General features: G+C 37.1%; 1 protein-coding gene across 1 annotated transcript in view; it reads left to right on the forward strand.

Moving 5' to 3' along the window:
- Positions 1-14,426, forward strand: part of lonrf2 (LON peptidase N-terminal domain and ring finger 2) — a 166,364-nt gene that overhangs the window by 102,997 nt on the left and 48,941 nt on the right. The window contains exon 8 of the mRNA XM_056254272.1: positions 13,406-13,527. Coding sequence (XP_056110247.1) covers positions 13,406-13,527 — 122 coding nt within the window. The remainder of the gene's footprint in view (positions 1-13,405; positions 13,528-14,426) is intronic.

Here is a 14,426-nt window from a genome sequence, read left to right on the forward strand (position 1 = left end):
CTTTCTTTCTAACTAATCTATCTTTCTTTCATTCTAACTAATCTTTCTTTCTTTATTTCTAGCAAATCTTTCTTTCTTTGCAACTAATCTTTCTTCCTTTCTTTCTAACTAATCTATCTTTCTTTCTAACTAATCTTTCTTTTCTTTTCTTTCTTTCTTTCTAACTAATCTTTTTCTTTCTAACTAATCTTTCTTTCTTTCTAGCTAATCTTTCTTTCTTTCTAGCTAATCTTTCTTTCTTTCTAACTATTCTTTCTTTCTTTCTAATATTTCTTTCTTTCTTTCTAACTAATCTATCTTTCTAAAGAATCTTTCTTTCTTTCTAACTAGTGTTGTTTTTGGCGGCCTGTTTTAATTTTAGTTTTAGTCTAGTCTTTGTGTCAAGCTGTCATTTTAGTTTTTATTAGTTTTAGTCACGTTCATACTCTTTTTAGTCTAGTCTAGTTTTAGTCGACGAAAAGTGATGACATTTTAGTCTAGTTTTAGTCGGCGAAAGACAGTCTAGTTTTAGTCAATGAAAATGGTATTTTAGTCTCTTTTTAGTAATGCAATTCTATTTAACCCAGTCAATATAGTATAAGTACCTAGTAGTATAGACGAAACCAAAATTTTCTTTTAGCCAAACCCATTTCAAACAATCTTATCTTCTTATAGTTATCTTATTATATTATTGTTACCCTATAGACTCAAGAATGCAGACACGGAAGACGCTCTGATTTGAATTTACAACATATTTATTTTACCAACCAAACATGTTAGAAGTAGCCTACACACATGATGAAATGAAAGTTTTTCCAAATGTCATTTCTTCTTTTTCTCCCAAAGAAGAATCCCTTTCTCTATGTCAGACTTAACTTTGTTTGTTGTCGTTTATGCTAACGCCTGTTTCACACATACTCCGTTTGCAGTGCGTATGTGGTGCGTATTTTTCCCCCGCACCCATGTTAATAGGTTAGAGCCTATGGTTAGAGAGCTCACACCGCACGCTGATGCGGTCCGGCAATGTGCTTCAGGAGCGGTGCGTGCATAACAGCAGAGCAGAGATCTACACAGTACCTCAACAACGCGACATAATGGATGTAGGCTAAAAATATTGGTTTGAAATAAAAAATAGAGAATAAATGTTGTGATTGTGGTACAGCCGTAGATCAGTTGCGCACTGCAAACGCAGCACATGTGAAAGCACAATAGCGCATGCTGCTCCTGCTTACACACCGCAACACGCACCGCATACGCACCACACGGAGTATGTGTGAAACAGCCGTTACTCACGCAGCTGCATCTTCTAAATAATGCCGCGAGTGGGGCTTGAGGATGTGAAGTCGCCTGCATCTGCGCAGTGCGATCTGATGCAGCCCCTGAAGTGACACATGAAACAGAAATGCTGCATAATAATAATGCAAGTAAACGAGACGAAATAACGTTAAATACATTTCGTCTCGTCTCGTTTTGGTCAACGAAAATGAAGAGACATTTTAGCATAGTTTTTATTTTGTAAACCACATATAGTCTCGTTTTTATTCAGCAACAATATTGCATTATACATTTAATTATAGTCATCGTCACATGACCAGCATTTACTTTGCGTCTCGTCTCGTTTTCGTCACGTGATAAAGGTTCGTTGACGACGATATTTAGTCATAATTTTCGTTGACGAAAGCAACACTATTTCTAACTAATCTTTCTCTTTCTAGCTAATCTTTCTTTCTTTCTAGCTAATCTTTCTTTCTTTCAACTAATCTTTCTTTCTTTCTAACTAATCTTTCTTTCTAACTAACTAATCTTTCTTTCTAACTAATCTTTCTTTCTAACTAGTCTATCTTTCTTTCTTTCTAGCTAATCTTTCTTTCTGGCTAATCTTTCTTTCTTTCTTTCTTTCTTTCTTTCTCTTTCTTTCTTTCTTTCTTTCTAATGTTTCTTTCTTTCTAACTAATCTATCTTTCTTTTTTCTAACTAATCTTTCTTTCTTTCTAGCTAATCTTCCTTTCTTTCTGGCTAATCTTTCTTTCTTTCTAATATTTCTTTGTTTCTTTCTTTCTAACTAATTTATCTTTCTAACTAATCTATCTTTCTTTCTTTCCTTCCAATCTTTCTTTCTTTCTGGCTTATCTTTCTTTCTTTCTTTCTTTCTTTCTTTCTTTCTTTCTAACTAATCTATCTTTCTTTCTTTCCTTCTTTCCTTCCAATCTATCTTTCTTTCTTTCTTTCTTTCTTTCTTTCTTTCTTTCTTTCTTTCTTTCTTTCTTTCTTTCTTTCTTTCTTTCTTTCTTTCTTTCTTTCTTTCTGCCTATCTTTCTTTCTTTCTTTCTTTCTTTCCAATCAATCTTTCTTTATTTCTATCTAATCTTTCTTTTTTTCTAACTAATCTTTATTTCTTCTTTTCTACCTATTTTTTCTTTCTTTCTTTCTTTCTTTCTTTCTTTCTTTCTTTCTTTCTTTCTTTCTTTCTTTCTAACTAATCTATCTTTCTTTTTTTCTAACTAATCTTCCTTTCTTTCTTACTAATCTTTCTTTCTTTCTTTCTTTCTAACTAATCTTCCTTTCTTTCTTACTAATCTATCTCTTTCTTTCTTTCTTTCTAACTAATCTTTCTTTCTTTCTAACTTTTCTCTCTTTCTAACTAATCTTTTTCTTTCTTGCTAATCTTTCTTTTTTTCTTACTAATCTTTATTTCTTACTAATCTTTATTTCTTTCTAACTAATCTTTCAACTAATCTTTCTTTCTTAATAATCTTTCTTTCTAACTTATCTTTCTTTCTAACTAATCTTTCTTTGTTTCTTCTAACTAATTGTTTTTTTCTTTATTTTTCTTTATTTCTATCTATCTCTAATCTTTCTTTCTTTCTTTCTTTCTTACTAATCTATCCATCCATCCATCCATGGTCAAGTTAAAACATGCTAAATCATGCTAGCAATGTGGTAAACCATACTAGAAACATGGTAAATCATGTTAAACCGTGCTAGAACAGTTTAAAGCTTTTTCAAACTTTCTGGCTAGGCTTTTTCAAGCCAACTTAAAGTTTGTCTACGAACTTTACCATCTAGTTACAGTATAGAATACTATAAAATAATATACTGTCTGCCTCATTCTGGGATAACTTCCATTTAGGATCTGAAGTGATTTCTAATACTCGCCTGAAGTTATGAAGTGATATGTACACTGTTAGACTTTTCAAGTTTTTTTTACAGTAACTTACTGGCAACACTGTTGCCAGTAAGTTACTGTAATTTAGATTTACAGTACCATAACGTATTTCAGTTTTACAGTAACTACATGGTACTGTGATTGTGTAATACAGTGCATTACTGTAAAAATCAAGCTAATCAGTACACTACTGTAATTATTTTTATTTGTACTAAATATAAATTAGATTTCATAATTTTGATATAGAATACATTTTAATTTTTATCCTACATAAGTACTACTGACATTCAAATCAATTAGACAAAATTATTACAAAATACCATTTTTTTATTTAAAACATTTCATATACATCACAAAATAAACAGTCTGCCAATGCTGGAAATGATGTGTTAAATTTTTACACGTGTAAAAATGAGGTGGGTGAGTTTAGGGTTTTGTGTTAATTTTAACAAAGTAAATATGTCAGAAAGGTTAGCACAAAGATGTGTAAACATGTTAAATTAACACATTATGTGCTGTCCATCACTGCACACATTGTTAAAAAAAAGTACATAAAATCCTAAACAAAACGTTAGCATTTGACACAATTATTGTAGAGGCATTGGTTGTTTATCTTATACAATTATTATAATGAAATAGCAACCATTAAAACTGCAGAATATAAATACATTAAGCAGTCAAAAAGGAAAGGTCCAACACAGGGCAAAACACAGTTATTTTCACAATACATGACACATAACCCCACCTTCAAAATAATTATTTCCAAAAATTTGTTGAAAGAAGTCTCTTTGATGCTCAAGAAACATTTCTTATTATTATCAATGTCTGACTGTCTAATCCTCCATCTTTTCCACAGCATAGGAGTAAGTGTCATCATCAAAATAATCTTTAAAAAGCCAACACAATGTTTTTGTCCACCTTTGTGAATAAATGAACTTCTCCAAAGATTGGTTCCTGTTCAGAACTTGACTGACAACCTCAGAATGTTCCCTGGTTTGTATGCATGTCCACAAACACAAATGTACTCAGTCCTTCAGAGGAGATCCCGGTTCCAACACTATATATATATATATACACTCACCGGCCACTTTATTAGGTCCACTTGTCCAACTGCTCGTTAACACTTAATTTCTAAGCAGCCAATCACATGGCGGCAACTCAGTGCATTTAGGCATGTAGACATGGTCAAGACAATCTCCTGCAGTTCAAACCGAGCATCAGTATGGGGAAGAAAGGTGATTTGAGTGACTTTGAACGTGGCATGATTGTTGGTGCCAGAAGGGCTGGTCTGAGTATTTCAGAAACTGCTAATCTACTGGGATTTTCACGCACAACCATCTCTAGGGTTTACAGAGAATGGTCCGAAAAAGAAAAAACATCCAGTGAGCGGCAGTTCTGTGGGCGGAAATGCCTTGTTGATGCCAGAGGTCAGAGGAGAATGGCCAGACTGGTTCGAGCTGATAGAAGGGCAACAGTGACTGAAATAACCACTCGTTACAACCGAGGTATGCAGCAAAGCATTTGTGAAGCCACAACACGCACAACCTTGAGGCGGATGGGCTACAACAGCAGAAGACTCCACCGGGTACCACTCATCTCCACTACAAATAGGAAAAAGAGGCTACAATTTGCAAGAGCTCACCAAAATTGAACAGTTGAAGACTGGAAAAATGTTGCCTGGTCTGATGAGTCTCGATTTCTGTTGAGACATTCAGATGTTAGAGTCAGAATTTGGCGTAAACAGAATGAGAACATGGAACCATCATGCCTTGTTACCACTGTGCAGGCTGGTGGTGGTGGTGTAATGGTGTGGGGGATGTTTTCCTGGCACACTTTAGGCCCCTTAGTGCCAATTGGGCATCGTCTAAATGCCACGGCCTACCTGAGCATTGTTTCTGACCATGTCCATCCCTTTATGGCCACCATGTACCCATCCTCTGATGGCTACTTCCACCATGTCACAAAGCTCTAATCATTTCAAATTGGTTTCTTGAACATGACAATGAGTTCACTGTACTAAAATGGCCTCCACAGTCACCAGATCTCAACCTAATAGAGCATCTTTGGGATGTGGTGGAACGGGAGATTCGCATCATGGATGTGCAGCCGACAAATCTGCGGCAACTGTGTGATGCCATCATGTCAATATGGACCAAACTCCCTGAGGAATGCTTCCAGCACCTTGTTGAATCTATGCCACGAAGAATTGAGGCAGTTCTGAAGGCAAAAGGGGGTCCAACCCGTTACTAGCATGGGGTACCTAATAAAGTGGCCGGTGAGTGTATATATATGAGAGAGAGAGAGAGAGAGAGAGGGGAGAAAATTCCATTAGTTTTTTTTTATTTTTACATTTTTATTATTATTTTTACTAAAACTTAAGAATATATATTTGTAAACAGTTTTTTTTGTCAATTGCATTTTCAAACATTTCAGATGAGCCAAATTAAATTATGCCAGATTAAATTTTAATACTTACATATCTTAAATTCTGTCCAAAAATGCTGAGATCCGTAGAGAGAAAGACTGAAATCGACGTTTTAGCACATTTCAGCTTGTCTGCAGTGAAGGGGTTCCTGTTTGAGACAAATACACAGTAAGACACATGCAAGAAATCACTGAGTGATGATCGTTCTCCTTCCAGTAGTTAACCCACCCATGCGCTGATACTAGGACCTTCCTGGTCAGGTGGGACTGCAATGGTAGAGTCTTCTGCCTAATAAAATATAAAAATAATGTAAAAATATATATAAACTTGAGTTGTTAAAATGCTAGATTTGGTATGAATGAATTAGTGAGAGTTTTTAACTGCAATACTTACCTGGATACATTTAATCTGGTGAGACTGAACATAGAAAATGGTCCATCTTCTGATTGGTTCATTTGCTGTGTAATAAATATAATGTTAGACATGATGCAAAGGTCACTTAGCATATTTGATATAAAGTTAGCCAATTTTATAGAGATTTTATAAGATATTGTATGCTACCTGCACCAGTGGCTCCAAAGCACTTATCACATAATGCTAATCATTTTAGCAAACTTATGTCAAAATATATAAAAAAAGATTTCAATTACAGTTTAGGCTTACCTCAGGAATCTTGCTAGACGTCACTGGCGCGAATTGGCGCTTTGTTGCAGTTGCCTTTTTAAACATACAAAATTGCAGTAAATATCAAATTCCATTAAAAAAATAAATATATAATATGTTATAGTTTGCAAATTAATGCTAAAACTAGAAAGGTGGCCGCTAGCCATTGTTAGTCAACATAGGCTACAATGTTATTTTCTCAACAGTAGGCCAACATTGACTAGCCTACTAGGCTACAACCAAAACAGAATTTCACATTAGTTAATTTAATGTTAATGTAAACTAAGCGTTGCTCCTTGGCATATTTAAACAATTCAATAATCTAACAATTCAATTCAATAATCTAACGAAGTCTGTAAAATGAAACGTTAGCGCAGTTTACCGTGGTAAAGTTTGTTACTGCCATGTTGACGAGTATAAACTAGGGTGCACAAACCTGACAACACACACAGAATGTTTTTTACCTTGCTTTCTGGTCTCTCTCTCGGTGAAGTGAATTCCGTCTCTTCCCCGGGCCAGACATGAACGGCGCGGTCCAACAAAAGACCGTCGGAACCCAGTGATATTTAACGTTACACTGGATGTTTCGGCGCGACACGACAAATCCCAGCAGACAGTGTATAGTTATACGCTGTTATAATTTCTGACGTACGGTACTCCGAGTCCAAACGCTCGCGCTATTTCTGACGAGGGACAAACAGGTTTGCATTTTGCATTAATGGTCCGGTCGCTTCAATGTGTCCAATATAGAAAGCCTCTGACTGTTATAACGTAGACACGCGGTGTAAGGCAAAAATTAGGAAATAAAGCACAATGGAATTGTGCCAGTCAGAGAGACCGTTACGTCAAATACAGTAGTATACTACAAATTAAAAAAATACAGTAAGTCTCTTGGTGCGTTCAAGTCATCTCGTATAGATCGTATTTACGAGTTGAACGCACTTGAACGCCACCACAATGTCGTAAATACCAGTGGGGAGCTCGGGATTTTCTCTAAGCCCCGATCTTTCCGAGTTGTGGGCGTGTCACTGAGAAACATGGCGGAATACCACAATACTTAAATATTATGCAGTGATATTGTCAAGGTTTTTTATTTACAGCGCAGTTAAGCTAATTGCTTGCACATAATATGATGGCATTATAATATAACAATGCAACATGTAACGATAAAGTTGGCAGTGGCTTCATAAATTAATTAAAAACATTAAAAAACAAAGTACATCTGATGCACATTTCTTTGTTCTTCATTTTCTAGAACAAGAGTTTAAGAACCTTGTTGTATTTTTGTGTAATTAATTAAGAGAAAGTACTCCGCCATCTTACTCCGACGAAAGTGACTTGAACGCGCCTGCCGTCGTAAACACGACTTCCCACCTCGTACGTATACGAACTTCCCAGGAGGACTTGAACGCACCATCTGTATGTGGTGTTTGACGTCACAGAAAATTCCCATGATGCAATGGGAATCACAGTTACTGTAAAGAGAAATAGCAGTATAATACTGGGTGATTTAAAGTAAATAACTGTAGAAATTACAGAAAAGTCTAACAGTGTATGTAAAAATAACACATTAACTAATGTAACTGAGAATAAATGACTTGCTCATCAGAAATTACATCCTCTGCTAGATCAATTGCTTTCGTCTTCTAAAGGTAAATTCAAAGGTTATACCTCACAGCGCATTCTCTTCCAAACTCGATGAAAAGCAGAGGAATCTGATGAAGCTTGATGCTTTGTTTATCGTGGTGTTGGGGGCCTTTATAGGTTCACATGATTCACGTGGAAAATTACCGTATGAATAGTCTGCGCTTGCAAGTAGGTGTTACCACATTACAGGTACTGATTACTAGGGGTGTGCCAAAAAATCGATTCACAGAAGAATCTAGATTCTCATTTGCAACGATTCAGAATCGATCTGAAATGTCCAAGAATCGATTTAATAAATAAATAAAATCAGCTGGCTGTTCGCCTCCATTTTTGTAACTATAGCCTATACGGGACGTCCGGACGTCATGCACGCAGCCGGTTTTTGAACGTGAGCGGCAAATCAGAGGAAGCAAATAGATGCTTCTATGAAGCTTCTGATGCTTCTAAATATGATGCTTCTACATTCATTCTGCCGTGGCCGGCCGCCACACCTTAAATAATCCCGCCACGGCTGCAGCTTCTCAGTGAGGTCCGATATTAATGTGATTGTGTTATTGTTAAGCTAAAGGCATAATAAACATTGTAAAGCACCATAAAGTGTTCGCACTATATTCCAAGACTTCTAAAGTCATAATAGCATAATGTGAGGTAAAAATGAATATTTAAGTCGTTAGTTAAAGTTAATGGAAACTCATCTCTCCTCAGTCATTCTCCATTCAGCATTCACACAGCGCGTCGCGTTATAGCGTTTTCTAAATCATAATCCTTTCTCCCGGGTGTCTGTTAGATTACAGCACTGGAGAGCGCTATGAATTGTTCTTCATGCGCACTGTAACTGAAATTTAAAACTGTTTAAAGAAAATGCTCAATAAACTGTTGCATATATATAATACATTAAGCATAGATAGACAGATATAATCTCTTCGCTTTGTGCTTTGAACTTTTCAATCCGGAGCGCTGCGCGCTGCGACTTCGCGTTGCTTCAAGTGCATCATTCTGCGCACGGGATGCGCATAATCGCTTTGCCGCTCTTATTCGAGCCTTTCATGTTATAATGTTATAATACTTAGGGGAGGTTTAAACACCTGGGGTAAGGGGGCGTGGCCAATGGGAATATCACTCATGGGCCACGCCCCCTCCCCCTGGCGAAATGGGCCTGCCACCACAGCTGGAAAAAATCCTAGAGGAAACACTGGTCTCCGTTTGTCATTCTGTATAGCAAAGCAGATGAGAGTAGATCATGATCAGAAACCCGATTAGAAATCATTATGGATAAAATCGAATCGTTTTAAATCGAAAATCTTTTTGAATCGAAAATCGATTTTGAATCGAATCGTGGCCTCAAGAATCGGAATCGAATTGAATCGTGAGATGGTAAAAGATTCCCACCCCTACTGATTACATAAACGGAGAATATTTTTAATATGGCTTGCGTCATTTAAAAGTATACACTTCAAGCTTTTTAAAGACACATCTCTCGTCTGTGTGGCAAATATTCACTGAGTGTTGGTTCATTTTTTTGACGTGTTTCAGAAAGAAGTTAGCAGAGACTGAGACGGCAGAAAGCGCATCCTGTTTGTTTTCTTTTCTGAACTCCGTTTCAATATCAAGCTCTTCCCTACCAGGAACACATTAGAATGTCATCTGAACCGGTTGTTTTGTAAACGGTAATGCTTCCTTTTACAGTACAGTACTTACGTGTACTTACAGTGTACTTACTTAGAAAGTACTGGCTAATATAAGGTAAGTACATGGGTTAGGGGTAGGTTTAGGTTCAGGGTTAGTACCTAGTTATTACCCAGTAATTATAATTACTATAATAAGTACATAGTAAGTACATGGGTAACAGGACTGTAAAAGGAAGCGTTACCTTGTAAACATCATGTACACCATTTAACAAACATGATCTGAACATGGATTATTGCAGAAGTTAGACTTCATGCTTCTTCAAAATTATTTACAAAAATGAAAATGACTTCATCATCTACATACATTTGAACATTAACATTTTAGGTAAGCTAAATGGTAAGCTTTTAGGTAAGCTATATAAAGTGTGGCTAAAATTGATCATAAAATAGAATCAATCTTGTGGATCCCTTATAGGGCAGTCAATGTAAGATTTAGAGCCATCAACACACACATTGCTTTGTTTGAAAGAAATTTTTTAATCTAAAGAATTGCTTAAAATTAGTTAATTTGGATAAAAGTTTTCAGAAAAGTTTTGATGGCATTGTCTTTTCCTCTTACCTCTGTATAAAGTAGTGTTTAAAAGCACAGCACTGCTTTGTGTACAGCGGCACTCAAAGAAACCCCTGCTGTTCCATAAGTGTCACCTACTGTCAGAGAGTGAATTTGCATTTTCATTTAGTCCATCTGCTGTTTTTGTTTTGTGCAGGTCTCTTATGTAGCATAATTTCACAAATCTAAAGTCAGACCATTCTGTTTTTTATTTAAATCTTGTAATTATACAATCTAATAAAAAACAACTGCTCATGTTACATGTGTGTAGCATCTGTGTTTGGATTGTGATTAAAATGCAGTGGTTGCCTCTAATTTCAAATGGCCACAGATATTTTTAAAGACCAGTTTGACCTGTTATAAAGAAAATAAACAACAAATAAATTTGCTTAAATAAAGAAAAAGTTTGCCAACCGGTGTTGGAATCTGCCCATTTGCTTGTAAAACAAAACAAAAACAGAATTGGTCCTGAAAAATCATGATCGGTGCATCTCTGCTCTATAGCGTGTAAAGCTTAATCTGATTAAGAGCTTTATATATTAAAGCTTGAATTTATGTATCAATTAATATAGTAATTATATGAATATATTATATGAATTCTACAATTATAATTCATATAATAAAAATACAATAAATCATTAGCACCAAAAGACGGGAAATTGTAATAATTTATAATTTTTAAACGTTACCTTAATGTTTATATATTCTAATGAAATTGAAGACACATTTGTGAAGTTTCCAGACATGACTGAATATATTGCTGTCCGATTAAATACTGTCACGGTCCTGGTTGCAGCAGAGATGAAACTGGTGCAGCTGTCTTTATTAATGATGAACTCAAACTAACAGTAACTCAAGATAAAAAAAAAACAAGGAACAAAACAACCAGGAACTAGCAAAAGTTACACACAGATGACGACAGACCCTGAACAGGACTAAACATGGGGCTTAAATACACAGCAAACAAGAGAGGACTAGAACAGAACTAAATCAATTAGTAACCATGAAAACAAACTGTCAGGGGGCAGATTAGAAGATTAACAAAGAAATACAAACTTGAACAAAATGGAAAAAGATCAAAAACAAAACTCTAAGGCCTTGTCCACACGGAGACACATTTAGCTGTATACTTAAAAATTTTGTATCGGATCAGCGTTTCGTCAAGACGGATCCGGCGTTTTGGAAGCCTGAAACCGCTATTTTTTTTAACCGGGTCCTAGAGTTGATAAATCTGAAACCGACACCCTTGCGTTTTCGTGTGTACAGCCAATCCGTATATTTTGTGAAACGATGATGTCATCACCCCACGTGTTGACCCCCTAGTAGTCAGACACCGCTACGTCACGTAACAGCAACAACAACTGCGGACTACATACTTGTGTTCGTGCTGCAGAAGCTACTGAGCCCCTTTTATTTCTTTATTTATTATTTACTTGAATGTATTTGTATTTTATTTCTTTATTTTACTTCTTTATTTATATTTTCTTTCTTAATCAGACAACAGAAAAGCATCATAGCATAAGACATTTCATATTTTGTACCAGGCCATTTATGGTTGTTTACATTGTTCAATAAAGTTCTTGGTAAAAGAAAAAAGAAGCTACTGAGCCTATTGTTATTGTATACAGCGCGCAAGGTTTATGCACATGCTCCAAGTCTTCTCCATTTTTAGTGTATCTCTGTGGCAGAATTACAGCGCCACATACTGGTTTGGCATGTATACTACATCGTTTTGAGTCACGACGCATGGCAATTTTATTACTGTATGGTCTGCATGAGCCATTGGTGCTTGGACCTAGATAATTGTGGTTATCACACACTTACGAATAATGAAGTTGTTTTAACATTTAATAATTTTACTATATACAGCCCTGGGGTCTCATTTATAAAATTGTGCGTAGAATCCTTACTAAAAGTGTACGTGCGCCCGAAAGCCAAAAATGGCGCACACAAACAAATATTCTGACTTATAAAACCGTTCGTACGCCAGAACCTGCGCAGAATTCCCTTTATAAATCCCAGTCAGCGGAAGAATGCGCGCACATGTGTCTCCTCCCCGAAATAACCATATATGGAGCTTACAACGCCTAGTTTTACTATGCATATCCTCATCTGCATATCATTTGCATATGATTATTAATCCACGTGATAACATATGTTTAACGGTACAAGACATTTGGAAAATATGAAATACGGATGTGCCGTCACATTAGTTACATTAATAAAAAATAATTTAGTAGCCTATATCCTTGCCTTGTTTTTGAATAAATAAATCAAATAGTGTAAAATACATTTCAGAGAAAGTTTTTCTCAATCTTTTCCACTGGCCAAAGAGTATTTTTAATTGATTTATATTTTTAATGGAAACAGATAGACCTTGTAGTGCATTATTTGCACGAAACTATTTTCTCAGACAATCTGCTATTATCGTGATAAGCAATTATCTCTGTAGTTAAAACATTAAAACACAGCATGCCAGAGGAAAAGTGTTTGAAAGCATTGCATCCACAACAAATATTTCTATTTATTGAATATAATTTTTTTTTGTAACTTCTCAGTAATGATTTCATGTAATTTAAGTGTCTAACTCCATTAATCAGAATGGTATATTTAATCTAAGTGTTTATATCAGAAGTAAAATATAGTTTTATTTATTTAAACCGTTATTGTGAACATATTTCACAGAACACTGTATTTATGATTATAATGAGGATTTACGGTTTTAGATTAGGCTGTGTCAGTTTCACTAAAGAACAAAGGGATGGATATTTAACAAAGGGATGGATGTTTGCTTCATGTGATAGGCTTGGTGAGTGAAATTATATTTGTATTATCTTTCTGTATACTGTATGTATAATTTTCTTTAGATTGTCGGTCTAAAAGTGACCAAAAAGACATTTAGCTCCAGCTCACCATCTGTGTCGCCAAACTGCTCCGTCTCCAAAACGTGCGTACGCACGGCTCAAAGTTTGCTTAAAGGTGCGCACATTCTCCCGTCAAGTTTGTTTTTTATAGATCACAACCTTTGCGTGGAAACTGGCGTACGTACGTTTCCAGCCCCGTTTTGTGCGTACGCACGCTTTATAAATGAGACCCCTGATCTGTATGAACAACATTTTATTCTCTCCTCAATGAAATGTTCTCACCCATGTCAGCATAAATGTATCATTGTTTTGCTTTAGTTTTCTTATTCATTATGTTGTTTCAGAAACTCAGTCAGTTTAGTGAGATTAGTCATTTAGGAGATACTTTCTTATCCAAAGTGCACATATCTTTCATTTCTACAGTATCTGGCCACTAGAGCGGACAACATAACTCTTCTAATGGAAGAAGTATTGCAGCGCTACTTTTGTGACGAGTTAGCAGAAAGGCGAAAAGTACATGAAGAAGAGATGAAAGAACTGTCAAAGTAAGTTGGCTTTGGATATAGTGGTTTTCCTAACACTTTTCTGACCTTTGCTGTAACATGTCTACACACTCACTCACACGCATACACACCTAGGTTTTGACCACCTCTCAAAGGCTCTGCGTGACCAATGGGGGCACTTCGCGCCCATTTCGTCACGTCCCGCCAGAAAAGGCGTGGTCTCGCCCTATAAAAGCAGGTCGATAGGCTGATACAAACTGATTTTCATCTCTTCAGCGAAGCTCACCGCCTTCAGCCGCCGGACCTGCTGCGCTTTCCGGCGTACTATATATCCTTTACTCTGCTCTGTGTGTATGTGTGTGTGTGCTCGCCCCGCGACTCACACGTCTATCATCTAAAAGAGCCGCGTCTTTTTAAAGATGCCATCCTCCTGTGGCTCGTGCCGAGTCACACTCAGCGACGGAGACCGCCATGTGATGCGTTTCCTGCCTGGGAGAGGATCATGCAGCTCTCGCGCTCGCCGACGGCGGCTGCCCTCACTGCGAGCTATTGCCTACGGTGACTCTGAGGACTCGCCTGGCATCCTTCAGCGAGACTGCACTTCCACCCGCTACAGTGCCGCGCCGTAAAAGCGCCGTACTCAGCGGGTCCCCAAGCCTTCTCCAGCCCGTGAAAGCTCGCCGGTTCGCCCGCCAGCTTCACCAGCTTCACTAGCTTCACTCGAGTCGCTCACTGACGGATAACGGCCGCCGCGCGCCGCCGCTTCCGCCATTAATGACGACGAGATAGCTGCATCTGTAGAGAAGGCCAGCTGCTCTATCCTGGCGTCGGACAGTGGATTGGGCGAGCTCTGTGGACCTCCCCCCTTCTGTCCGCGAGTCGTCAGGGAAACGGGCCGGCATCAAGACCGCGAGCCCTAAACCGCGGCTAGGTTTCTTTAC

This window comes from Rhinichthys klamathensis, unplaced genomic scaffold, assembly GCF_029890125.1.
Source record: "Rhinichthys klamathensis goyatoka isolate OS25496 unplaced genomic scaffold, OSU_Roscu_1.1 h1tg000111l_1, whole genome shotgun sequence".
Classification (NCBI taxonomy): Eukaryota; Metazoa; Chordata; class Actinopteri; order Cypriniformes; family Leuciscidae; genus Rhinichthys; species Rhinichthys klamathensis.